The sequence below is a fragment of the Aspergillus steynii genome (genome assembly GCF_002849105.1).
Source record: "Aspergillus steynii IBT 23096 chromosome Unknown P170scaffold_2, whole genome shotgun sequence".
Classification (NCBI taxonomy): domain Eukaryota; kingdom Fungi; phylum Ascomycota; class Eurotiomycetes; order Eurotiales; family Aspergillaceae; genus Aspergillus; species Aspergillus steynii.
This window is the reverse complement of record NW_020194399.1, coordinates 3888854-3913299: the sequence shown is the minus strand read 5'-3', so window position 1 is coordinate 3913299 and position 24446 is coordinate 3888854. Positions and strand designations below refer to the sequence as shown.

Sequence of the window (24446 nt, the reverse complement as noted above, 5' to 3'; positions counted from 1 at the left end):
AGTTGCATTATTACTTCATGGTAGTAGCTGGAAGGTACAACAGGCTGAGTTTTGAATATAAACCACCCTGGTGATGAACATAAAAAAAGGAAACGCATATATGAAAAGAAATTCAATTCCTGACCTGTACATTGTACCAGTACAAAGAAAATTGCAGTGAATTTCATGAAATCAACCAACAAGACTCCATTTCCAGATGAGCCAAAGATGGCAGCTACCCACGCCGCCGGTGCCTTACCAATATTCAAATCCCCTCGAAGTAAAAAAAGGAAGAAACACAAGAGCTGAGAAAACTGCAGCCGATGTCCCGCGAAACAGCTGGCCAATCATACTTTCATTATATTAGTGGCGCGAAGGATATCTTCCAAGGACCAGCCAGGGCCACCGGGGACAATTTCTGCCCACACTTCCTCCGGGACCGCATCGTCGCCACTCAGCAAGCTCCAGTTGGGACTGGGCTCGGGCTTGATCCATTTGAAATCCTCGACTTGATTCCAGCGGTCCTCGGTATCAGGGCGGTCGTGGTCCAAAGCCTATAAAGCAGCAAGTATTAGCTGAGTACCAACCGGAGTCAAAAGCGAGTCGACATACATAGGCTCTCGGAATCCTGCCGAAGCGAACATTCTTGCAGTCTTCGATCACCGGGTTGCTCGAGGAGCTGAGGTAGACATCAACGTTGGAGCAGTTGTGCATGCGGAATTGGCGAGATGTCACGACGATGATGCTGTCCTCGACGCCTGTGACATGAGCCGGGCCATTGATTTGGCCGCAGATCAAAAGACTTTCTTTGATGTTCTTGGCCGTCAGACTAGCGTAGGGCTTTCCGTTGGCCGTCGGTATGGACATGTCCACTACGCAGTGGCGAAGAGACGTGATGGACGCAGGGACGGTAGCGGTGGATCCGGATGCTGGTAGCATGATGTGAAGACCAAAGTGATTGTTCACCGACACGGACGACACGGACGTCGCGGCAAAGGCAGAGCTCATTTCTTCCTCCTTTGATAGCATGTCGGGCTTGTCCACAGAAATCGCCGGGACAGAGGTAGGGGCGAACTCCGCCCGAGGTTGAAGAATGAGGTTGGGCTCATTCAACGGCGTCGACGGGTAGTTGGGGGTTTGGCCTTCCGACGAACTGACGGAGGATGCGCCGGGGGAGAGATATCCTGGTATGCGACGACGGCGTTCCATAGCAAGCTGAGCAGCGTCATTCAAGGAGACAGCCGAGGCATTTTTCTTGGTCTTGAAGCTGAACTTCGGACGAGGCTCCACTGCCGCTCTAGTCTCAGCCAGCTTGTCCTGGAGCGCTTTGATTGCCTAGAGAAGGCATTAATATATATGTAGTAGGGGAAACAAAGAAAAAGAAAAAAAATAGGAACGCATTCTGCAGGGAAAGCACACCTCTGCATACACTCGCTGGTCATATGTTGGAATGTAGCTCGCTGCATCCTTGACCTCGTTGGATAACCGCGCGATTCCAGCTAGACAATGATCGGTGGCATCGGTGCGTTCTCCGCCGATCAGAGACGTATCTGCCAGGCGGTCCATTTGTTCTTGGAGAGCTACAGGATACCTCAGGTGTCAGGGTGTCTCTGACTGTGTTTCACAGTCCAGGAGCTATAATCATACCAGTAATCTCATGCTGGAAGTAGCGGAAGAACCGCTCCTTCAACGGGATTTCAGATTTCTGGATGGTCTGGTTTTCAGCCTGCGACGGCCGGCGCGCATAGTCGTACTCAGGTTGTGACATGGTGGCTTGTAGGTAGACAGGATATTTTGACTATTCGGGAGGTGCTTGTATTGAGCGAAGAAGGGGTGGTTGAAGTGTCTGGTAAGTACAGGAAGGTTGGGGGAAGTGCTCGGATGGCATGTATATCAATGACGTCGACCCGAAGTGATGCACCGTGGATGGTTGATGCGGCCGTAAAACCGTTGACACAATGGTGTCGACCCGATATTGAAAGGACGGTCAAGAGTATTTTGAATCTGCAGGATTCCCTGGAGTCTTATAAATGTTGAGTAATTATTAGCTCACAGACAGAAGCAAGTAGTGCATCAGTGCATGAGGGGCTTCTTCAACGGTCGATGCCAAGTCGATCATCCGCAAAGACAGATCCACATGGTCACTGGAATGCGGAGGGTCGGGGACTGCAATGGACGAGGAACGAGGGATTCATAGCCAAAAAACAGCCGAGACACTCACCTCTGGCGCTCTCTTTCTCCTCACCGACCTCTTTGTCAGGCAATGGCGGCGATGTCGAGCGTGACGTCGACCGAGGAAGCATCCGGCGCTCGGCCTTTCGTTGATCCGGGAAGCTCCCCGCGCTAGCCTGTTTTGGCAACGGGTGGCATGCTCGGGATTACGTAACATCGTGTCCTTTCATCTTTCATTGTTGTCTGGCGTTACAGTACACACTATACAGAAATGCCAACCTTCTTTTGGTGAGGTACAGGTTCAAAATGCGCTATGAAAATACGGGGAGATGCCTCACGTCGACGGTAGTTCCGGAATGTCGGGCCTGCGGGGAGAAGATAACGCCCGACCGTCCATTTCCGCGATGGGCTGATTCGACAACAAGGAATATCGTCGATGGTGTACTGGAGACCCGGCCATTTGCAGGCGCTCGATCACTAATCGGTCAAAGTCGGACCGCAAATCATATTCGTTGATGGTCTCGTTGCCGTCGTAGAGTCGGACCACGCGGAGTGTTAGGTGTCCTTGTTTGATCCAAAACAGAAGTATTTCATTCTCGCGCGGGAAGGAGAGGGCCAGCTTCCCGGGTTTAAAGACCGATGGGCTGATCTTGTTGGAGGCCTTCTTCGCCCGGGAAGGCCTTAGTGTTCCACTGGCACTAGTATTGCACAGGCTGATCTGGTTGTTCCCATTGGCAATGACAAAGCGCGACCCGGATGGTGATTGCGCGGCGTGGATAATCGTCGTGCCAGATTGATCACTCATACTGCTTTCCTCGGCAATAGGGGATGGGATGGGGTAGTCCTTCTTGGACGAGGCGGTTAACAGGACGGCACGGTGAAAATTGTCATAGAAAACACACGTGGCGCCTTTATCGTTGGTTGTCCACTGTCTGCCGTTAGAATCCCCGTTGATGAGACACGCGCAAGGACACGGGCACACATACCGGTGGAAGACTGAATGTCCTAGAACAGTCTGGACCGACGTTCCACTGCTCGGTACTGCAGTTCCAAACGTCTACGAAGGCATCCTGGCCCCCCAAATGCGTCGCAACAACAAGATTCCTCCCGTCGACGGAGAATTGGATTTTCCTCTCAAGTGCTGCTTTGTTGTTCTTTTCTGTCGTATCCTCCGCTGACGCTGAGTTCCCAGAATAGATTCTGTGGTGGTTCAGATTCAAGTCTATCGAGACTTTTCTGATATATTTGGTACCGATCTCATATACTCGGACCTCGTCATTGAGGGTGAACGCGACGTATCTATCGTCTCGAGACATCACTATAGAAATCGGTGGTAATAAAGAGAGCTGGGTGTCGATTGTCACAAATGCTTCCGGAATGGGCGTTGCCTTGTTAAAGATAAGAAGCTCGTAGTGCTGTGTTTCCGTTAGCTGTGCTGAAATCTCGAGTCGCCATGAAGAAAACGGGTCTTGCTCACCTCTCCGACAGCGGCGATAACAGCGCAGCGTTGATCGCCTGCGGCGGCGTATTGAACGCCAGACACGTCATATCGTTGGCCAATTGGTTTCTGCGCTTCGACAGAGGATGTTTCGAAGCGCACTAGCCAGTTACTACCGGCTCCCCAGAGCAGGAGAGATTCTCCGGAGGCCGAGAAGCAGAATCGAGGCTGTTGAGGCAGATGGGCCTCTCGGGACGAACCCCGTCTAAATATGGAGCCTCCACCGATGGGTAGCTTCACGCTCTTCAGTTCCCTCGAAATCACCTTGATTTTTTGCTTTTCGAGAAGCGGATCGCCCTTCGCCCGACTCAAATATGGATCAGGCCCTTCTGAGTAAATGGAAGCGGATTGGCTGCTGCCGATCTCATTGAGGCCCGGTGTATACGATGCCGGTGTGATGGGGCTTCGCAATGCATCGCCCGATGATTGGCTCGCTGAATAGCTTACAGAGCTTGAGGATGTTGTATTTCGGGAGATTGAGCCGGAGAAGGAGAGGCGTCTATTGCTGTCTGGTTCAGGGAGTATCGGCGTGGTGACTTGGTCGAGAGGCTCAATCATCCGTGCGTATTGTATTTTTGTGTTTCCAGGACACAGGGGACATGATATATTGGTGGTCAAAAACCGTAGGTTTCCTTTCAGTTGCTAATATGGTTGTTAGTATAAAGGCGACAATCAACCCGGTCGGCGATGAACAGCGGAAACCAGTTGGAAAATAAGAGACAGAGTCGCACATACTTCATGAGCATTTTTGTCAAAATTCCTCAGCTGCTCCTCTAACAGTCCCCTGGGGATGAGGTGCACTGCAGGACAGTTAACGACATATATAATATCGGCCCATCTTTCAGGCACCTGGAATGTGTCGCCGCCTTCTGGCAGAGGCGACAGCTGCAACCAATTGGCCAGGTTCTGCTGGTAATGATGCGAATTTGCTTCGAGCTCCCCATTGCAGCCCCACAGTTGAACTCTTCGATTGATCAACCACCGCACCAGGTATCCGAGGGAGTTCTCCCATGTCTCTCGCAGCCGAGAGAGCTGAGCCCACGAGTCTCGAATTCTTCTCGTTTGCACGGGTGGCTGGCCCTCCCCGTCCTGGCTCAATATGACGGTCGCGAGTACCTGTAGAGCCGGAGTGGTAAATTCATCGTTAAATGCAGCCAAGATGGTTTTGGCCAGTTTCATACGCGTCTCGCGCGCTTCATCGAAAGCCTCGTCGACCTCGAATGCCGCATCACTGGCGTGCTCTTCTTCTTGCGAGATACGCCGACGATCAATGTGGCACTGAACAAGGGCCGACTCCGCCGCCCACAACATATCAAATAGGAGACAAAACGGAATCAACTGATCGGACTTGCTCTTGAGGAGCGCAGTCAAAAGATCCGTGATATTTGGCTCCGAAGATCCAGAAAACGGGTACTGCATTCACATCAGCTCGCTGATCATATCCCAGGCCTAGTGCCGAGTCAGAACTCACCATTCCCGAAACAAAGGCCGGAGAGCCGGCCTTCCCCATGGCCACGGGCGATTGACTCCGGCACAGCTCCGGCGAGCCAATACTGTTGATGGCCTTGGGCAACAGATCACTGACTAGATATCTTTCTACGCTGGACAAGTCGGGGTTCTGCCACGCCGCGCGGATCACGCGCTCCATATTAAATTTCGCATCGGGCGACAGGTTCTCGCCGCGCAGCAGCAACAAGCGAATGCCCGCCAGTAACGTATGGGCCAAGAAATGTCGGTACCGCAGCAGGTCGGACGCGGTGGTCGTGGTACACGGAAACAGACTGGTCTTGACCTGCACCAGATACATCACGGCCGACAAGATCACATCCGACGGTAATAGGGAATGCAGGAAGTTCGACTGGTTATCGTGGATGCTCCTCAATCCCTGCATATACGTCCTCTGTAGATCGAAAATGGCGCGGATCCAAAACACCGACCGCGTCAAAGACTCGACCTTGGAGGCGTGCGAGCCATCCTGGATCTGGGAAACAGCGATCTCCGCCGCATGCTCCCCGATAATCTCACGTAGGATATTTGCTAGATCACGGCGCCCGAGTTGCTCCCAAACGGCTGCCACGAGCGGATGTGACATGGAGAACGCGAAGTCAATGTGCCTCGGACATAAGAGCGGGCCCGGGAGTGTCTCGATCGGCGCGCTTCAGAGGGAGGGGGCCAAATGGTGGACCGACCCGAGGAGGTGAGAGGCGCGGTGGTGATAGTGTGTGGGGGGCTGGACAGGACAGTCAGGCAGTTCAGGGACGAGGGCGAGACAAGTTTCGAGATGACGGACAGATTGACCTGAAGAAAAAAGATGGAAGAAGGCCCGACCTGCCAGGTGACCCGCATTCGACCGGGGTGGGAGGGGGAGAAGGGCGAAGAAAAATTGGCTGGTGTCCTGCAGGCGACGCAGCTGATGCGAGGCTGCATCTTGTCTTACGCCGTCCAGGGGGGGCCTCTCGTTGCGCTACGATTGGCGGTCGCGCTGGCCTTGCATGCACCCTCGCGTTGTTTGGTCCATGATAGCCGGTCAGCATGCCAATTATCTGCCGGACAGCATCTCAGGAGAACCCGCGTCCTGAACCCGGATCTGAGTGTCTCGTATAGACAGGCAGTCTATCGGGTGCGAGGCGTCCAGGAGACGGAGAGAGACTAGAAGGACTAACGAGTGGTGATCCCCGCTAGTCGGACTAGACAGCTCAATTTCTGGGGGCCAGACAAACACGCCATCGCACCGTGAAGAAAGAAGATCCAATTCCCCATCGCTCATCTTTTCGATGAGAACTTCAGCCGCGGTGAGAAGTTTATTCGAACAGAATCATTGTCATCTGGCCCGAACAAAAAGTCTCTGGTTCATCATCGCTCGTGGCCGTTAGGGCTTACGCCAACCAAAGTGTCCTCGATATCTACCTACCCAACATCCATGCCCTCCAAATTTCTCGACGGGCCAATCAGGGCAAAGAACAGGAGTTCCCCTGAAGAATCTGAAATGCGCAAGATAAGCCTGATCCTTGGCTTCCGTCCTTCCCTTGAACTGGAGTTGGACCGAGTCTTACATACAGCACTGTGTCCGACAATGGTGCAAGGAATTCATTACCTCCTACAGCTTTGTCCCACGATGTCAGATGCTGAACAATATAATCCAACGTTTCACCGCATTCGCCATGGCTAAAATCGACCTCCTCGACTACTAGACCAAGCGCTTCTTCCGCATGCCCGGTCAAACGGGATTCAATCTCACCAAGGACCATATTTGTTGGTTTATGCAGATGAATGAGAATGAGACTTGAATGCTTTCTTATAGTGGATAAATGGATAGGAGCAATGGGGAAATTAACGCACAGGAGAGTTTGTCTAATCTCTGGAACGGAGAGGCATCCCGGACCGAGCTCGACATCATCATAATGCCATGGTGATGACATGTCCTATGGTAGGGAACATTTTCCATTATCACTCTCTCTCGCTCTCCGCAATATTTCCTAACTTCAACCTTTACTTGACTCGTTGGGATCATGGAGCGTGGTCCATATTGTATGATATGTGGGCATTATATGGGCCTGAAAATCACGATGGATAAGAAAAGCTAATACGAAGAATGGAGGGCTAGTTCCACAGCGTCATAATACTGAATGAAAGAGTGATTCAACGGGGAAGCAGACTAGACCTGGCAGAAGTCCGGACGAGGGAGTCGCCGTCTCTTAGGATTGCCCTTTTATCGAAAATCTATTCGATGTGCCATACCAGTTTATCGAAGCATGTTAGCCAGATTCCCGATCGATAAGAATCATCGAGAGAACCCCCATGCTGGGAAATCTGGACTTTGACGTGGGAATTCCCGCACTGGGCGCATACCATCCCTCAAGGCTACTGGCGCATCGCGGAGATTCTAGGGAAGAAAAAGGGCATATTAATAGCTTGTATTCCGCCGCCCTCTTCAATATTTAAATATAGGCACAAGAGACATAAAGCAGCTTACTGAATGGCAACAGCAGCAAGACGGAGGTCAGCAATCCGAATGGGCATGGTCTCCACTACGCCACATAGTCTTTGAAGATTTCTTCTTGTTAGATTTTATGAAACAGAATGCACGACTATATTTCCTTATTGATATTTTGAATAAAGCGTTATCGATGAAGCACCGCGTAGTTGCTTCAAGAAACCGGTATAGGCTTCCCGACTTGGTGCTCAATAGATAACTCAAGGCTTCATGTAGAACGGATCATGCACACTAAACATTGGTAACTCATCGTCAATCGAAAAATGAGTACCACAGGAAAGCAGCCCATATAACCACAACAATAAGTCCTGAGTACGGACTCGGACTGCCGCGTTCCCTTTATTCTTGTCAGCACTCAGAGTCTTTGGCGCTGGAGACAAAGTCTCACAAGACGACTGATCGGAAATGAGATACCATGAGACAGGGAGGACTAGCGGAATGCCCAGAAGTTTGCGTCTAGGCACTTGGCCCAAGATGGCATAACTCCATTCTTTGTACGACTTGAGAATCGCCGCGGAATCCGTTTGGCGCGCGTTGATTCGAGATCGGTCGGTGCCCCTTTACTGGTTCCGGTCGTCAATAACAAACGACAATAGAAACATCAACAGCCGCGACTCTGGATCTACTCCCTCGGCACTCCTCAATGGTGGTCTCGCCAGTGCTTTGATGATCGACCGGGGGCAAATCCAATTAAAACAACCAAGCGTTTACCCGACAGGATGACGAATCGTGTCAATTCTTCCGGCGAATTTGAATTTCATGGCGGGCCATGTCGTGATGCCTCGGGGTGTCACATTCCTCCCAATGACGTGCGGTGGGACTGAGAATTGAGACACGCGCCCTTCGCCCAAGCCGCTTCACGATGGCTGTCGTTCTACCAGCCAAATAAACCGATGTATGGCATTGAATACCTCGTGGCCTGGTTGTCCAAGACAATTTTACCGGCTCGCTGGAAGTCTATTGATATCAACCGGAGACAAGATTTCTCCATGGTTTGCGTTCTTATCTGGTAGGTTGCGGCCCAACCCCGGTATGCGACGGTGGGATGTTTACGAATTCCTCAGTGTCTATCAATCCACACGCAGGTGAAAAACAAACTTGTCTTCTGCGTGCTCTGATTTCAGGATCCTGTCGATTTTCGAGTCCCGCGGTGGGTGATACTGCGTTGTACTGCAGTCTCGATGGGCTTTTTCTCGTCTTTCACAGGGACCTTGTCCCTCGTCCTTTCCTGTTTGTACCTCTGCGTGGTCGCGGAGTCCGGCTACGCAGTGGTCGAGCGGTTGAACGATGTGCCCGATGGCTGGATAAAAGGTAGCGCACCTCTACCCTCTCAGCCGATGAGGCTTCATTTGGCTTTACACCAGGAGAACGCACATGGTTTTGAGCAAAGGGTGGTGGATCTATCCACCCCTGGGCATCCCGATTATGGACGCCACATGAAGCGCAGCGATATCCGGGATTCTGTGCGCCCTTCCGATCAGGCATTAGACTCGGTGCTCTTCTGGCTCACGTCGAAGGATATTCCCTATGAAACCCTTGACGTCCATGGCAACTGGATCACGTTCACGGTCCCGCTTTACCAGGCCGAAGCTTTGTTGGAAACACGTTTCCACAACTTCTACAATACGGAAACCGGGGCGACGGTGATCAGAACGCTGGAATATTCAGTACCCGAGGAGGTCTATCCTTATGTTCATCTGGTTCAGCCCACAACCCGGTTTGGAAGGCTGGTATCGCAGGCAGAAATGCCCCAATTCAAACCAACTGCGGCCACCTTCGAAGAGCTGTCGGCAAATTGTTCGTCAACCATTACCCCGGATTGTCTTCGCGAATTGTACGGGGTGTATGACACTGAGGCAGATCCTGACCCTCGCAACAGGCTTGGAGTTTCGGGGTTTCTAGACCAGTACGCGCGGTATGGTGACTTCCACGATTTCATGCAGTTATATGCACCGAACAGGACCGATACCAATTTCACCGTGGTTTCCATCAACGGCGGTTTGAACCTACAGAATGCCTCTCGATCGAGCTCGGAGGCAAGTTTAGATATACAATATGCCGCAGCGTTGGCATATAACTCATTCGCAACATACTATACCACGGGTGGACGCGGACCCGCCGTGCCTAACGTCGGCGAGTCCGACGAGAGCGAGTCAACCAACGAACCGTACTTGGAACAACTCCACTATCTTCTCGATCTCCCCGATGAGGAGCTCCCCGCGGTTCTCACAACCTCATACGGCGAGGACGAGCAGACCGTGCCCGAATCGTACTCGAACGCGACCTGCAACTTGTTCGCCCAACTAGGCGCGCGTGGTGTCTCCGTGATATTCAGCAGCGGTGACTCGGGAGTTGGGGAGTCATGTATCACCAACGACGGGACCAACAGAACTAGATTCCAGCCAACATTCCCGGCCTCGTGTCCCTTTGTAACGTCCGTGGGCGGTACCTACGGCATCAAACCCGAAAAAGCCATCGGTTTCTCCGGAGGTGGTTTCTCGGAACGCTTCGCACGCCCCCAATATCAAGATGAGAGTGTTGGTCGCTACCTCGAAGAACTTGGGGATAGATGGGATGGATTATATAACCGCAATGGGAGAGGTATTCCTGACGTTGCCGCTCAGGCTGCGAATTTCCTTGTTGTGGACAAAGGCAACATCATTAAAATTGGTGGCACTAGGTATGTCTGGGACCAAGTCTAGCAAAACGCACACTAACATGTTTCTGATCAGTGCCTCGGGGCCTGCTTTTGCTGCTATCATCTCGCGGTTGAATGCGGTACGACTGGAAGAGAAAATGCCACGGCTAGGGTTCTTGAACCCATGGCTCTACTCCCTGAACCAGACCGGCTTCACCGACATCGTCGACGCGGGTTCAATTGGCTGTAGAAGCGGTCCTGGGCCACAGGTTCCTTATGCCAGCTGGAACGCAACGAAGGGTTGGGATCCGGTGACGGGCCTCGGGACTCCCTTTTACAACACTCTTGCGAAAGTCGTAAAATCTACTTAAGCCATAGTCATGTAAGGAGGGGAATGGTTGTTTCTGAAGATGATTTTCCATTTATATATGCTCGGACACGCTGTATACCTCTTTATACCTCTTTTTTTTAAATCCCACTTTCTTTCCTTTTGTTTTTCGTGTTCAGAATGACAATTTATGTGAGCGTAATGAGCGTAGGGTCGACGGCCAAAGAAAGTGAAAGCGAGAAAGGCAGATCGACGCTCTTTATAGGCACACGTGACCCGCACCCGCCAAGGCCGGCGAAGCTGTTGGAAGCTGCTGACAACGTCAACCCGCCGGCTCACGAACTCACCTCTTGCTATCCATCCAATACCCTTTCCATCTCCCGTCGTCCTCCCGTGCACAAACTCGCCATCTCTCGATATATTTCTCTAGGCGAACAATCTACCGTCCCACCTAACTTCCCATCCGAATCCAAACCACAGCCACCATGGCCGACCTCCGGTCCCTCGTCTCCGAGCTCCATAACGCTCTTAACCAGAAACAGCCCGATGCTGCCAACAACCTCATGAGCCGCGCAAAGCGGACTCTTCTGCTCCAGAACGCCCTAATTCCCACTCCCTCGACGTCGCCCGAGGTGATTGCTCTTGCGCGCGAGATCCTGGAGCTCGGCGCCCTGGCCTCCATCCGGCAAACCGACGCACCCACCTTCACGAGATACTACCAGCAGCTCCAGCCCTTCTATGACCTGGAACGGGACAGTTCGAACCCCGGCAACGTGGATTTCAAGACCAGCCAGCGCAGCAAGATCACGGGACTCTACATGCTGCTTTTGTTGAGCATGGGTGACAGCACTACCTTCCACACCGTCTTGGAGGGTCTGGTCGAGGAGGCGAGCTTGAAGGGCCACAGTGTCGAGGATGACCCGTACATCAAGTATCCCGTGGAGCTGGAGAGGAACTTGATGGAGGGAAGCTATGACAAGGTGTGGCGGGAGACGAACTCGGAGAGAGTGCCTTCGGAGGACTTTGCTTTGTTCTCGAACGTGAGTTGATCATCTGGGAGATGCGTGGCTTTCGGGGATATCTTTTGCTAATGTGTTGTTTGTCTCTGTCAAACAGGTCCTGGTCGGAACCATTCGCAGCGAGATTGCAGACTGCTCCGAGAAGGCGTACCCTTCGCTCCCGATTTCCAACGCCAAGAACCTGTTGTTCCTCGAGTCGGAGGGAGCGGTCATCGAGTTCGCCCAGCAGCGCGGCTGGGTGCTCCGTGATGGACGCATATACTTCCCGGTCGAGCCCGAGGCCGCGGCTCGTTCGGAGAAGGACATTCTGGTGGCCAGTGGCACCATTATCGAGAACGCTATCGGCTACGCCCGAGAACTAGAGACGATTGTTTAGTTAATAGATCTATCTATCTACGTTACGGATTTTTCTTTTTTTCACTTTTCATATCGTCTTCTTAGGGTCTCGGGTGGGTTGTATTTAATTGTATACCGTTGCTTTGCATCACGAATTCACCAAGCGAATTATTTTCATGAACCAGAGCTGCTACTTTTCGTGTTGATTATGTGCTCGCGCGCCATATGCACAACCTTCGGTCGTAGAAGCTGCTGGACACGCAGAGCAGTTCCGATACCTCTTGCCCTTGCAGGTCATACCCGCCCTGGGGCTTCCACACGTCCGAGGCGTAGTTCATACTCTCGTGCTCCGTAAACTCCGCCAACACCTCAATGCCCCATTGTGACTCCGATCCCTCATTTGTGTCTTCTGTAATCCGTACAATCCTTGTCCCAGCGTGCATGCAGCTGGCCAGCACCAGGAAGGTCGATCGCCTACCTCCGTCTACTGATTCACTCTTCGTCTTCAGCAACTGCAACCGCCACACACCACCCCCTAGACACTCCTCTGCCAGCACCTGACCCGGCCGCGTAGCATGGTATACCCTCAGATACTCATCATAACTCCCGGTCAGTAGCAACGGTGCACCATCTACCAGCGGAAGCGGCAGAGGTAGAATGGACGTGACGCCAGCGGTATGGTGTCGCCCTCGATCATCATGCTCCAACAGCAAAGGCGACAAGAGCTCCGACGAGTCAGAATCGGCCTCATCCTGCTGAAAGCGACGGGTATGCAGAGAGCCAAAATCATTCCCCGTGAACATGTACGGCGTCGTGGACGAGCTCGACTCGTCCTGCACCGCGGCCAAAGCGACAAACCATACCTCGATGGGCTGCTTCGCCGGAAAGCTGCCGAGATCTTCGATCGCGTCTGACTTCTCGGACAGCGTGGTAGTGGAATCACAGCCGAAGACCGTCGTGGTGCCGTCGGAAAACGTGACAGCGAACCCGTCGGTCTCAGGGCGATTCAACCAGTGCTGCGGCGTCCAGGCCAGGAAGAGAGCCGGGATGGACGGGTCATCGTGCACCGGACGAGTCCAGAGATGGGTGATCTCTGTCGGGGATGACCCGGACACGCGGAAGAGCGCGACAGAGCCGGTGCTGGAGGCGATGGCCAGGAGCGAGGGATCTCGCGGGTGGAAATGCAGATCGAAGACTGCGTAGGGCACCGACACCCGATGGATGAGAGATCTGGCAGTGCGAGGTCAGCCTTCTTGTTTTAAGGTTTTCTGGCGTGAAGGCCTCTTACAGGGTGTTTTCCTCCGGATCAAGATTCCATAGCTGCAGACTCCCGGTCTTGGACTGCTCTACGTTTCCCTCGTCGTCTTTGTTCTCGGACAGAAGATAAGTGCCGATGACGAAGGTGTTGGGGGCTGCCGGACAGAACTGCATGCAGCTCGGGGGCTGGTCCAGGAAGACCGTTGTGGCGGACGAGGGACGTGCTATCATATTCTCCGATTGATGCTCAGACTCTTATCTCCCTGACTCTCTATTTCATCGTGATTCGATTCGACTGGATTTCCTAATTTCCCGGTGTTGAGAAGGCGGGCAGGCGGTGAACCGTTCCATGCGTCGTTTCTCCATGTCTTTCTGTCTTTCGGCCTCTCTTTTTCTCTCTCTCTCCCTCTCTCAACATTTCATCAATGCTTTCCGTCCGTTACATCATCTTCTTGGCTATTGTCATGGCCCCGTCTAGATCCGCGCTCTTTTGTCTGCAGCTCCAGGCAACGCTTGGATGCCTGGTCAATCCCATACTTTTCCAGACTAGTCTGTCGATCAAGTCGTTTAGATCCTTGTCACTTCGCAGAATGATTCATTCTCCCTCGTATGATTAAAAATCAACCGTGGGGGACGTCTACTCCGCATGCATCTACAGTAGCCTCTATAAAACTCATGTCGTGCTCTGATGGTCGGCCGTTTTGCAGGTCCCATCACACTATTTGAAGATCATCAGGCCTAATCACCATGTTTGCACCGTATGGAAAGCTTCCACCAGCTGCGAGTATCTCGCCAGCTCCATTTACTGTGTCCATTCCCCAGCAGCAACTTGAAGAGTTGTCTACCCTCGTCAGGCTTTCCAAGACCGCCCCACCGACCTACGAGAATTCCCAGCCGGATGGCCGATTTGGCGTCACGTCCGAGTGGTTGACAACCATGAGACAAAAGTGGCTGCTCGACTTCGACTGGTATGCGCTCGTGTGTACCTATCAATATGAAGTAAATAGTCTAGTTAACTGCCTATCGTAGGAGAGCATTGGAGGCTCGCACCAACAGCTTTCCTCAATTTACCACGGAAATCGAAGACATCAAGCTGCACTTTCTCGCCCTGTTCTCCGAGAAGCCGGATGCGGTGCCCGTGGTTCTACTTCATGGATGGCCTGGTATGGCTGAAATCTCCTAGTTAGCTTGGAGCCCTATCTCACATAACAAAATTCAGGGAGCTTCCTCGAGTTTCTTCCGATGCTGGACCTGTTCCGGGACCAGTACACTCCCCGCACTCTGCCCTACCACTTCATTGTCCCCTCGCTTCCGGGATACGCTTTCTCCTCTGGCCCTCCACTTGACAGAAACTACACCAACGAGGATGTAGCTCGTGTTGTGGATCGATTGATGAAAGGCCTGGGGTTCGAAAGTGGCTATGTTGCGCAGGGTGGCGATATCGGAAGCATGATATCGCGGGTGCTCGCAGTGGACTATGATAGCTGCAAGGGTGAGTCTTCCGAACATAGCGATTGCAATGCCCCATCACACTAACATAACTTCATAGCTGCTCATCGTAAGTGCGATTGACTTTCTGCTTCTGAAAATATTGGAATAACGCCAACCGTCATAGTGAATTTCATGATGATACCAGCTGCTCCCCCGGGAATCTCTGACGCAAACCTCAGTGACAATGAGAAGCAAGCATTGAGACGCAGGGAGGAGTTTTTGAACTTCGGCAAGGCATATGCAGACGAGCACGCCACAAGGCCAAGCACTATAGGCCATGTCCTATCTAGTAGTCCTTTGGCATTGCTCGCATGGTAGGTTCCCAGATCAGTATGTCGAAGGCTCCATGGATGACCCAAAACCAGGTGTGGCGAGAAATTCCTCCAATGGGTCGACGAGCCACTTCCGTCTCAGACTATCCTGGAATTTGTATCGTTGTACTGGCTTACGGAAACGTATCCGCGATCGATCTACTCCTATCGCGAGGTGAGAACGCACTCTGTGGGGTAGGATGAACCCTTGTATCCTGACATAGAATAGAACATCGACGCATTCTTCGACCCAGAAGCTTATCGCCAACGCTGGTTTATCCGCAAGCCACTCGGTTTCTCATCGTTTCCCATGGAGCTTACGCCAACACCGAAGCCCTGGTTGGAGGCTACCGGTAATGTGGTGTATTTCAAGGATCATAGAAAGGTTTGTTTGTTGTAGATTGATGGATAACCCAGGAACTGACAATCATTAGGGTGGGCACTTTGCCGCACTAGAGAAGCCCAACGTTCTGAAAGAGGACTTGACTGAATTCATTGCACAGGTATGGGCGAAATGATTCAGATCGCCCAGGCGTGAGATCAGGCTAGGATTTTATACTGGACGTAGCAGGTAGAATTAACGCAGATGGCTTGATGATTTCTATTTGGGCGTTCAATCGAGTAGACCATGCAATATGCAGCTCTTGATGTTCATTTTAGGAAGACAAGCAAACCAAGACACAAAGAAATGAAGAGTGCAACTTTCTGCTCCACGAGGGAATACTTCAGTTGGCAGTTTGTCGGGGGTATAAAAGTGCTTGGCGTCCCCACCAACCTCCCTCCAGAAGATCCACCGAAGCACTTTATCACAAACATTGGACTTTTGAGTATCTGCTTCATCAAAACAGGTCGAACTTCCACACCATCATCAAGAGGCGAACCGACTCTTCAAAATAGACTACTCTGTTTAACCTAGTTGGGTTTCTTTCGAATCCACCATGCCCAGGCCAGACAAGCCCTGGTACGAGCTCTCCGACGAATCCAGTTTCTACGGTACGTGGTTCCGCTCGAGTTCCACCCAAGGGAATAAAGAAAGGGAAAAACGAAAGACAATCAAATAAGCGGGCCTATAAATAGTTAAGAAGGCAGAGCTCACGTTAGTCCACAGGCAATGACGAAGAAGTGTCCCACCTGGAAGAACTAGTCAGGAACAACGCTGTGGTCTCATCCTGTATGGATTTTACATCTTCTTTCTGTCTTCTAATCTACTCTTTATTCCTGATCAATTTCCTTCTCGTTGACAAGGGCTGATTTGATTACGCATCTCCAGCGCCAAAGCGAACACGGAAGTCTACATCTCGGTCTAAACCCGTAATGTCTGGCGACTCTGATTTTGATGTTGAGGTCACCTCTCCGCCGAGGGAACGGTCGTCGAGAAAGCAGAAAAAGGGGATTAAAACTTCATCGACCGGTCCTAAATCCACACCCAAGGTCAAAAAGGAATCAAAGACAAGTGAATCAAAGGGCTTTGAGCCTGCTGAAAATTCAGAATCTGCGCCCGAGCCTGCAAAGATATCGCCCAAAAAGAAAATCAAAGTAGAGGATCCAGAGTCAACAGACACGGACTCTTCTGCACCAGAGCCCAAGAAGAAATCGTCGACAAAGAAGCGAAAAGCAGACAGTTCCTCCCCGGCGGTCTCTGACTCCGCACCCCCACCCAAGAAGAAATCCGTACAAAAACGTGAGTCCCCAGAATCTACAGACTCAGGACCTCCATCTCCGTCTCCGCCCAGAGAGCAGTCGCCAGATGTAGCCAATGAACCGGAGACCAATCCGGCCGATGAGTCTACTGAGAGCCCGGAGGAGTCAGACTCAGACCCGGACAAAGTCCAAACGAATCAGCCGCTGCCCGACTTGACCGCACGCATACCACCGTCAACTTCTAACATCCATGACACGGGACCCTGGATCTACGTGATGAATCCTCGCTATCAGGGACCACAAGAACCAAACGGCACCAGTTTCTGGGCCGAGGCGTCGGAGACAATACTAAACATGCCGGTGAGACGCCAGGGAGGGCGTGGTTCGGCGAAAGAGATGAATGAAACGCGACGGTTCATGGAGCAAAACATTCTTTGCCTGGCGCGACGAAAGGGTATCGTGATGGGGAAGTGGATGTTCTTTCTGACGCGGGACCGGGTGGACTATTTCTGGAATGTAATTGCCCAGGCCACGGAGAGAGGGGAGCTGGGACCATCGGCGAAAGTAGCCACGGATGACGGGTCGGGCAAGGCGCGCTTGCTTGCGGTCTACACGCGGGATTTCGAGGACGTTGCCGATGTGAGGAGGGTGGCGCAGAAGTTGGCCGAATTGGGGCTGATCAAGCCCCATGATCGGCCGATTTACTACAAAACCAATGCATATACTCTTTTGGATATCAATTCTAATAACCCATGGGGGTTGAAGGCGAGCATGTATAATAGCAGAGACATGTTGGCGAGAAGGATTTGAGTTGGTTTGTCTGAAATCATATGTTCAAAGATGATCTGATCTGATAAGAACGACCTGTTCATGCTCTTTCTATCTGTACATTTGTTCCGTTGAACTCGAGCAAGGGATGGCACAACACAGCTGGTCGCTGTAGCTGTGCAGGTTGCTAGACCTACTGCCAGGGCCACAACCGAGCATGCATCCACACGTCTGGACCGAAAGACTGTATGTACGGCAAGTCCCTTTGGGTTGATAGGTTGCCATTCCGGCGTCCAAGTCCATTCCACGACCTGGTATATTAAGGATCCTCGGCCTGCGAGGCATGTCCGTTCGACGTTTTTGTAAGAGTCCGTCGCGTCTCGAGATCCCTGACGAGATTCGGATGAGATCATAGTATCTGCCACGCGCGCGGGTTGCATCCGACGACATGAAGCATTCTTGTCCTGATTCAGTCCTCAAGACGCCTCATCTTTCTTCGCCATGACCTTCTCGCAAGACTCCCGGACCTCCGCAACTCCCTTCACCTCTCCCCACTTCGCAAGCAGAGTGCGTACCTCCTCCCAGTCCCGTTCAGCCTCATCCTTACTCCCATCGGCAAGGAGCTTCTCGAGTCTCTCCGGGGCCCCTAGCACCCATTTCACCGTCTGCCTTTCGGACTTCTTACGATCTGCAGCATCCGACATCTTCGCTTCCTTCATCCGTCGTCGCTGTTCTTCCCCCTCCTGAATCAACCCGCCCGCGGTCTCCGCCACGAACGCAATCGCCGGACCCAATGTCTTGGTCATCGTCAACGGAGCACCGCGATCATCCATACTGCGCCGCATCTTGCCAATAGTCTCGACCGCACGGATCAGCTTCGAGTAATTATCGTAGACGAGGGCCTTCCGCTCGCTGTCCAGCGTGCGGATGTCGCCGACGAGCGTATTCTCGGCCTTCAGGATCGTCGACAGCGACGACGTGGCGAGGAGGTGGTTCACGTAGCGCTGCGGGTCGAAGTCCGGGCTGTCCAGCTCGGTGCCCGTCGACAGGACGGACGGGTTCGAGATGTCGCCGGCATCGGTGTGTCGGGGGACGCTGGGCGAGCGCGGACCGCCGGACGGGTCGGCCGCGGACGGCTTCAGGTTGTAGTAGTCTCGCAGGGCGGAGCGGTTGCGTCTGGGTCGTAGTGACGGCGAGACTGCGCGAGCTGTGGAGGGAGTTGAGGAGGCGCTGAGGCCGCCGCCGCTGCCGACGTGGGTGTTTAGAGCGTCGAGGGACGGACGGCGTGACGATGCAGGGGTGGGCGAGTGAGCTCGAGACGAAGCGATGGAGGGGCGTGGGGAGGATAAAGTCGACATGGCGGGAGGAGACGAAGCCGTGGAAAAGGAGAGAAAGAGCAGGGCAATGCGGGTGGACGAACGAGGGGAAAGATGGAGAGAAGAGAGGCGAAGAGGAAAAGGAGATGCGATTGATTGTTGGCCAAATCAGGAAGCGGTGGTCCGTTCCCCGGATTTCTTTAGCGTCATCGCCGTCCATTAATTCATTACAATCCATTTCAATTTCTCTCCTGCGCAAACCAATCATTCAGTCAACACTCGCTTGGCCCAATCCCCCAACTCCTCATGACCAACGTTCATCAGCAAATATCTGCTCAATTGCGGAGCAAATCCCTCCCCGTCTCTACGTCCTGGCTCACCACCTTCGTGGCCTCCGCATCCCTCCAGCGCAATGTTCCTCTCTCGGCCCTGACGCAAACCGCTTTATTTCGCGTCCTAGCCTCGGATTTCAGAGATTCCTTGACGACCAGCTCTCCCTCCTCCATCCTTCCCGCCGACATATTCGACCCTACGGTGCAAGAAAGACGAATCCAAGGCCCAATTCCCGTGCAGGTCCTGGATATCGAAGATATCGGCTCGAGTCTATGGAGCCAAGTCGAGGCCATCGAGCGCGTCGAACGCGGAGAAGCTATACGGGGGCGCGAGATCGTGCGGACGGTGAATGTGGGTGAGGACAGAGGAGAGGGTGCAGACGGCGCGAACGGCACCGCGGGGTCGACCGAGTCGGGGAACAGCAATGGTCCGCATCGACTGATTGTTCAAGACGCGGCGGGGACAAAAGCCGTCGCGGTGGAATTGAGGCAGGTTCATGGTGTTGGCCTGGGGAAGCTCCCGATCGGAGCGAAGTTGCTTCTGCGTAATGCGACGGTGGCACGAGGCATGGTGTTGTTGACGCCCGAGTGTGTGACTATACTAGGAGGGAAGATCGACGCGATGGATCAGATTTGGAGGGATGGCAGGAAGGAGAGACTATTGGAAAGGATTACAGCAACAGGAGAGCAGACGCAATGAAGCTGAAATGGTCCGAGTGAGTGAAGGTACGTGTAAATGCATGCCATTTGTTCTTCATGGTTTTTCTAAACCAACTAATTTCTTATCTAGGTCCTGGAAAGTCATCTACCTATAAAACATGGCTTCCCTTCGGACTCGAGATCTAGGCAGTTGTGGACGTCGCATGATTCAATTCCTCCCATCCGCCTTGCTTCCACGGTGCGACCATAATGGCTTTCAAGGCATCGCCCGCCTTCCCGGTCTGCGCGAATGCAGCAGAAAGGTCCTCGGCCTCTAGTCGGCCACGAGGGGGAACGCTCCGCAAAGCTCTCTTGACGCCCATATCGGCAGCGTATGGCTCTTCAGACGCCGCCGACAATTCCATCCAGCCCTGTGGCTGATGTGGTGCCCTCATCACGGCGGCAGCGGCCTCGCCAACGCGTCTTGTTTCTTCGGGAACCCCTGAGTTGTCACCGAATCCTAACGTGGACACCGCCGTCAACAGCTTGACAAGCTTCGTCTGTTCGTGAATCTCAATATCGTCTCTCGTAATCATATTCTGAAGGTCCGATTCGACCGCCTCGATGACATCCTTGTCTGCATCCAAGATCGCAATGGCCCCGAGAAGTGTCACGGCCCCAACATGATCGGGGTTTGCCTCGACGCAGTCAAATAATTGCTGGCGAGCCACAGTCCGCTCCTCTTCTCCGCCCTTTGCCCACAGCACCTGAGCAAGAAGACACACAACCTCTGGTGCATTGTCTGCCTCCTGAAGAGCGTCGCGGAACATGTCAATGGCACTGTCCATGGACTTAAGATAGTAATGCGACAGACCAGCAGTCAAGTGCGCCGACAACCGCAATTTTCTGCTCGTTTCTGGATCAAACTTCTCTGCATCTTCCTCGCCGGATAGCATGAGAGCCATCTCGGCCTTCTCCGCCGCCTCCTCGAATTGGTGCTGTGCTAGTAGAACCCGAGCAATATCTGCATTCGCTTGTGCAAATCTTGAAAGGGCGGAAGTTGATTCGGACACCTCATATTCAGCTTCAACAGCAGAGCACACCGTTCTCAAACTACTCTCTGCGTCGGATATCTCACCCATCCTCTCTGCAAGAAGAGCAGAGAGGTGTACGAAAGGGAGGTCCGACGGATTTTGTGAGGAAAGTTGATGAAGTGCAAAGAAGGGCTGAATAAGTTGCGAAATCTCATTGGAAACTGAGGAGTCCGACATGAGATGGTCGAAGAGGCTGAGGGCATACTGCTGTTTCGGCAAGACCAGCAATGAGCTCGAGATATCGAACGCGTGCTCGAAGAGACCTCTGGCTTCCCGCGGATCCCCAAACAGAAGGGCCAGGAAACCCTGGCCAATCCAGGCCTGGGCATAGTCCGGGTCTGTCGATTGCGCACGGGTAAACGCTTCATTGGCCAGTTGAATATCATTGTGGATGAGATAGAGCGCTCCTAGATTCGTCCAAACTTGGGCGCTTCTGTCGTTGAGATGGAGACTTCTGACAAACGCGTGCTGCGCTACCTTGGGACTCATGCCGGTTGTCACCACCCCAAGCGCGTTCCAAAATTCAGAATTGCCGGCCTCCAACTCAATGGCACGTTTGAAGCAGCGCATCGCGGCTTTCAAGAATTTGCGGGATTGTTTCTGGCCCGCAGTGCTCGAAGCTGCTTGCAGACACTTGTAGGTTCTGTATTCTGCCCAGCCAAGATTGTACCAGGAAACAGCTTGGGCATGCAAATCGCGCACGGAGACATGAATGGCGCGCTTATATGCCAAAATGGAGGCATACATGCATTTATCGGACAGCGTAGACCCTTCCTCGCCCTCCTCCTTTAGCAACAAAAGGTGTTTCTGACCTACTTCGTCGACATCGGCGAGAATATCAAACGCTGTAGGCTCGAGTTGGGTAGAGAGCAAGGTGAACGTTTCGCTGAGGGGCAGCCGTCCTGATTTCGCTTTGACGTACGCGAAAAGCGAACATGCGTCTCCCACACCCTTCCACAGATTAAAGATATCAACCCGTTCGAGGGCAAGCGACGTTGCCACGAGGACGGCCTTGCGGGCAAGCTCGATAGAATCATTGTAGAGCCCCAGCTCAAGACTCTTCCATGAGTTTTCTGTGAGCGTTTGCAGCAGTGCAATAGAAACACCGAACTCATTTGGCCGGAAGCTCAAGACTTCTTCGTACCTCGAAATGGCATCTTCAAACTCGCCGAGCTCCCGCTTGACGTTCGCCAGCATGTATCGCGCGAACCAGATCTGCTCCTTATCAGAGCTGGATAGTGCGCCCTCCAACTGCTGGGCATGCTCGAATGCTTTCGTGGCCGCGATGAACCGGCCGGAATGGTGGTAACTCTCACCCAGGCCCACCCACGAGTGGTAATCTCCCGGTGAGATCCTCAGAGCCACTTGGAAGGAGACAATACTTTTAGGGTATTGCTGCTTGTTGATTTGAACGGTTCCCAGAGCTGCGTATGGCCAGCTGAAACCTTTCCGTTTCGAACCGGGCGCGGGTTTGGCTTTGCCCGAGTCGACGACCCGTTGAGAAACTGCTTCAACAAGATCCCATTCCTTCTGATCGGCAAAGGTCTTTGCTAGTCTCCTTGCAGCTTCAATCTCTGATGCTGACAGCTCAAAAGCTTTGTGGAAACACCTGCGTGCCCTTGTCTTGTCCTTCTTGTAATCCGCGTAGTATAGACCGAGGAAGGTATAAGCCGGGGCAAAATTCATGTTGGTTTGGATTGAAGACAAGAAGCTGGCGTAGGCACCGTTGCGATCTTTACGCGCGGTGGAAGACGGATCTATTTCCCACTGGCAATATCCTATCCGGTAGAGGATTTCAGCCTTGAATTCTCTGTTCTCGGAGCGTGTAGACTGCAGTTCGGAGAGCACGTCCTGCAGACCATCGAGCCCAGATGCAAAATCTCCGTTGAGCGCTTTGCACCAGGATAGCTCACCGCGAACCTTGATATTAGTCGGATCTCGGTCTAGAGCCCGTCCAAGGAAATTGACGGCTTCCACGTAGTCTTCGTCAACCTTGAGAACAAGGCCAATTCCAAGTAAGCAACTCGTCGATTTCGGGTTCCGACGGAGAATTTCCTCAAAGATGCGCTTTGCCTCTGGATGATTTCTTGGGGACTGGTAATAAATCAGAGCATTCGCAAGGGTGATTCTCATCGAATCAGTCGTGTTCTGAAGCTTCATCCCGGACATTTTGACCAGTGACTGAAGGTTATCTAGCCCCTTGCGAGCTACATCGGCCACACTTTCGTATTCTTCCAGCGATAAGTAGACTTCACCAACAATCCTGTGCGCGACGACAGACGATGAGGACATTTCAAGGCCTTCTACCATCAATATCAGGCTATCTTGAGCAGCTAGCTCAACGTTTTCTCCATTGCTGCCATCGGCATCTTGATCGTTAGCTGCAGAGTCCTTCGACTCTTTCCGCTTCTTCGGGTCCTTGGGGAATGGAGAGAGGTCACTGGCCAAAAATCCCTTGAGAACTTTAGTGAGGCCGTGCTCTGGGAAGAATTCGATAAAATCCTCCAGAAATCCACGGTCCCATTCCGAAAAGCTTTGGATATCTTGCCATTCGATGTAGATTCTCCAGGCAAGCTCGAAAGGGTGTTTGATTATGACCATGTCACGGGCGGCCTGCCAGACCTCGTTGCGCTTGTTGGCTTTTTCATTTGCAGGCAGTACTGCCAGAACATCACAGCCACGCTCCAACAGTTTCTCCTCGTATGTACGCCGAACCTGGTCATCATGGGACCAGTTCACTATTCCACGATAGAGTGGCTCTAGTTCACTCCGCTTGAAAGCCTCTCGTTTGACCTCTAAGGTAACCTGGTCAACTCTGGCTCCCAATCGTGTGCGCCGCTCGCCGATCTCCCGGTTTATGAATTCTTTCTCTTCTGCCTCGGTCATCTCAATGAGGCGCAGGTATGTATGTGCAGGGTGTGGGACACGGCCTTCGAGGAAGTCGTACAACGGGCTCGAGGGGAGGTGGAGTTCGATCGCTTTCCTGTATTGAGAACGACTGCCATGCTTTTTGGCAAAGTCGATAAATTTACCCACGGCATCTTGACAGCGATGCTTGTCATCTCTAGGCTATGATTAGCGGGGTTGGATCACGATGAAATGCTTCTGAAAGTCTCCTGGGCTTACGCTTCAGCGAATATTTGACCGAGGTTCAAGACTGCTTCGCGATACGAGTCGAGCTTCAAACTCCCTTGTTTTTCATACACGCTGATAAGTCCCTGCCATGCCGTCTTTTCGCCCTCTTTGACACGGGTGGCTGCGAGATAGGCCTTCTCAGCATCTTGGGTTTGGTTGAGCCTGTCCAACGCAAGACCTAGGAAGACATTTCTAATCGAAGGCTTTATGTTAGCAAGGATAGTGAAGGGAGGACTCGCAATGTAGACATCACGCACGCATGGTAATTTTGAGGTTCCTGCTGCACCAAATCTTTCGCTTTTTCGGCTGCCTGCTGGAAATCCTTCGAATCCAGCGCCGTGCGCACAGCTTTGAGAGCGGCCTTGTTGGACATCCTAACCCAATGGCAGCATGGCCTTGCCTCAAGGACCTATTGGGGAGCAAATTGACTTAGACGAGGATGGCTGGTTCGGGATGCGAAAAGGTGCGGTTGTGGGGAAGGCCGACCGCGGGTGATAC

At 52.6% G+C, this 24446-nt stretch overlaps 10 protein-coding genes across 10 annotated transcripts; 4 read left to right on the top strand and 6 right to left on the bottom strand.

Annotated features, from left to right (window-relative positions):
* Window positions 1–326: 326 nt before the first annotated feature.
* On the bottom strand, window positions 327–1747 carry P170DRAFT_352963 (putative tubulin-specific chaperone c; the record flags this gene model as incomplete). The annotated part of the gene is made up of 4 exons (XM_024843948.1): window positions 327–533; window positions 592–1314; window positions 1399–1570; window positions 1605–1747. 4 exons carry the CDS (start codon window positions 1745–1747, stop codon window positions 327–329), a joined length of 1245 nt encoding a protein of 414 aa, XP_024708051.1.
* P170DRAFT_111663 (uncharacterized protein) lies at window positions 1687–2405 on the bottom strand. Its single transcript, XM_024842317.1, has 2 exons — window positions 2201–2405; window positions 1687–1995 (listed from the first exon to the last, which is right to left on the bottom strand). Exons 1-2 carry the CDS (start codon window positions 2366–2368, stop codon window positions 1873–1875), a joined length of 291 nt encoding a protein of 96 aa, XP_024708050.1. The 5' UTR covers window positions 2369–2405; the 3' UTR covers window positions 1687–1872.
* An 80-nt stretch (window positions 2406–2485) lies between these two features.
* Window positions 2486–5741, bottom strand: P170DRAFT_472640 (uncharacterized protein; the record flags this gene model as incomplete). Its single annotated transcript, XM_024852967.1, has 5 exons — window positions 2486–3079; window positions 3138–3566; window positions 3629–4291; window positions 4385–5062; window positions 5121–5741. 5 exons carry the CDS (start codon window positions 5739–5741, stop codon window positions 2486–2488), a joined length of 2985 nt encoding a protein of 994 aa, XP_024708049.1.
* Window positions 5742–8824: 3083 nt separating this feature from the next.
* On the top strand, window positions 8825–12147 carry P170DRAFT_454024 (subtilisin-like protein; the record flags this gene model as incomplete). The annotated part of the gene is made up of 4 exons (XM_024851404.1): window positions 8825–10323; window positions 10376–10581; window positions 11090–11649; window positions 11726–12147. The coding sequence occupies 4 exons, from the start codon at window positions 8825–8827 to the stop codon at window positions 12002–12004; spliced, it is 2544 nt and encodes an 847-aa protein (XP_024708048.1). The 3' UTR covers window positions 12005–12147.
* Window positions 12118–13585, bottom strand: P170DRAFT_378826 (uncharacterized protein). The gene is made up of 2 exons (XM_024845464.1): window positions 13253–13585; window positions 12118–13194 (listed from the first exon to the last, which is right to left on the bottom strand). Exons 1-2 carry the CDS (start codon window positions 13450–13452, stop codon window positions 12171–12173), a joined length of 1224 nt encoding a protein of 407 aa, XP_024708047.1. The 5' UTR covers window positions 13453–13585; the 3' UTR covers window positions 12118–12170.
* A 74-nt stretch (window positions 13586–13659) lies between these two features.
* Window positions 13660–15766, top strand: P170DRAFT_434463 (epoxide hydrolase family protein). The gene is made up of 8 exons (XM_024848723.1): window positions 13660–14189; window positions 14251–14384; window positions 14441–14713; window positions 14771–14779; window positions 14837–15026; window positions 15078–15198; window positions 15253–15408; window positions 15458–15766. The coding sequence occupies exons 1-8, from the start codon at window positions 13969–13971 to the stop codon at window positions 15539–15541; spliced, it is 1188 nt and encodes a 395-aa protein (XP_024708046.1). The 5' UTR covers window positions 13660–13968; the 3' UTR covers window positions 15542–15766.
* A 64-nt stretch (window positions 15767–15830) lies between these two features.
* P170DRAFT_507487 (DUF1917-domain-containing protein) lies at window positions 15831–17474 on the top strand (the record flags this gene model as incomplete). Its single annotated transcript, XM_024854491.1, has 3 exons — window positions 15831–16016; window positions 16132–16194; window positions 16294–17474. The coding sequence occupies exons 1-3, from the start codon at window positions 15962–15964 to the stop codon at window positions 17472–17474; spliced, it is 1299 nt and encodes a 432-aa protein (XP_024708045.1). The 5' UTR covers window positions 15831–15961.
* P170DRAFT_434462 (COG1/VPS51 family protein) lies at window positions 17461–18877 on the bottom strand. Its single transcript, XM_024848722.1, has one exon. It carries the CDS (start codon window positions 18788–18790, stop codon window positions 17909–17911), a length of 882 nt encoding a protein of 293 aa, XP_024708044.1. The 5' UTR covers window positions 18791–18877; the 3' UTR covers window positions 17461–17908.
* A 113-nt stretch (window positions 18878–18990) lies between these two features.
* On the top strand, window positions 18991–19883 carry P170DRAFT_111487 (OB fold domain-containing protein). The gene is made up of 2 exons (XM_024842316.1): window positions 18991–19806; window positions 19871–19883. The coding sequence occupies exon 1, from the start codon at window positions 19055–19057 to the stop codon at window positions 19778–19780; it is 726 nt and encodes a 241-aa protein (XP_024708043.1). The 5' UTR covers window positions 18991–19054; the 3' UTR covers window positions 19781–19806; window positions 19871–19883.
* Window positions 19884–19922: 39 nt separating this feature from the next.
* Window positions 19923–24321, bottom strand: P170DRAFT_444659 (SKI complex subunit tetratricopeptide repeat protein SKI3; the record flags this gene model as incomplete). Its single annotated transcript, XM_024850645.1, has 3 exons — window positions 19923–23877; window positions 23940–24140; window positions 24206–24321. The coding sequence occupies 3 exons, from the start codon at window positions 24319–24321 to the stop codon at window positions 19923–19925; spliced, it is 4272 nt and encodes a 1423-aa protein (XP_024708042.1).
* Between the last annotated feature and the right edge of the window lie 125 nt (window positions 24322–24446).

Bases quoted from the DNA above. Each gene is read 5' to 3' on its own strand.
- P170DRAFT_434462 (XM_024848722.1), bottom strand. From the start codon at position 18,790: ATGTCGACTTTATCCTCCCCACGCCCCTCCATCGCTTCGTCTCGAGCT.
- P170DRAFT_111663 (XM_024842317.1), bottom strand. From the start codon at position 2,368: ATGTTACGTAATCCCGAGCATGCCACCCGTTGCCAAAACAGGCTAGCG. The intron at 1,996-2,200 runs GTGAGTGTCTCG...ATAAGACTCCAG, and splicing joins GGAGAAAGAGAGCGCCAGAG to GGAATCCTGCAGATTCAAAA.
- P170DRAFT_111487 (XM_024842316.1), top strand. From the start codon at position 19,055: ATGACCAACGTTCATCAGCAAATATCTGCTCAATTGCGGAGCAAATCC.
- P170DRAFT_378826 (XM_024845464.1), bottom strand. From the start codon at position 13,452: ATGATAGCACGTCCCTCGTCCGCCACAACGGTCTTCCTGGACCAGCCC. The intron at 13,195-13,252 runs GTAAGAGGCCTT...TCGCACTGCCAG, and splicing joins GATCCGGAGGAAAACACCCT to ATCTCTCATCCATCGGGTGT.
- P170DRAFT_434463 (XM_024848723.1), top strand. From the start codon at position 13,969: ATGTTTGCACCGTATGGAAAGCTTCCACCAGCTGCGAGTATCTCGCCA. The intron at 14,385-14,440 runs GTATGGCTGAAA...AACAAAATTCAG, and splicing joins TCTACTTCATGGATGGCCTG to GGAGCTTCCTCGAGTTTCTT. The intron at 15,199-15,252 runs GTGAGAACGCAC...GACATAGAATAG, and splicing joins CGATCTACTCCTATCGCGAG to AACATCGACGCATTCTTCGA.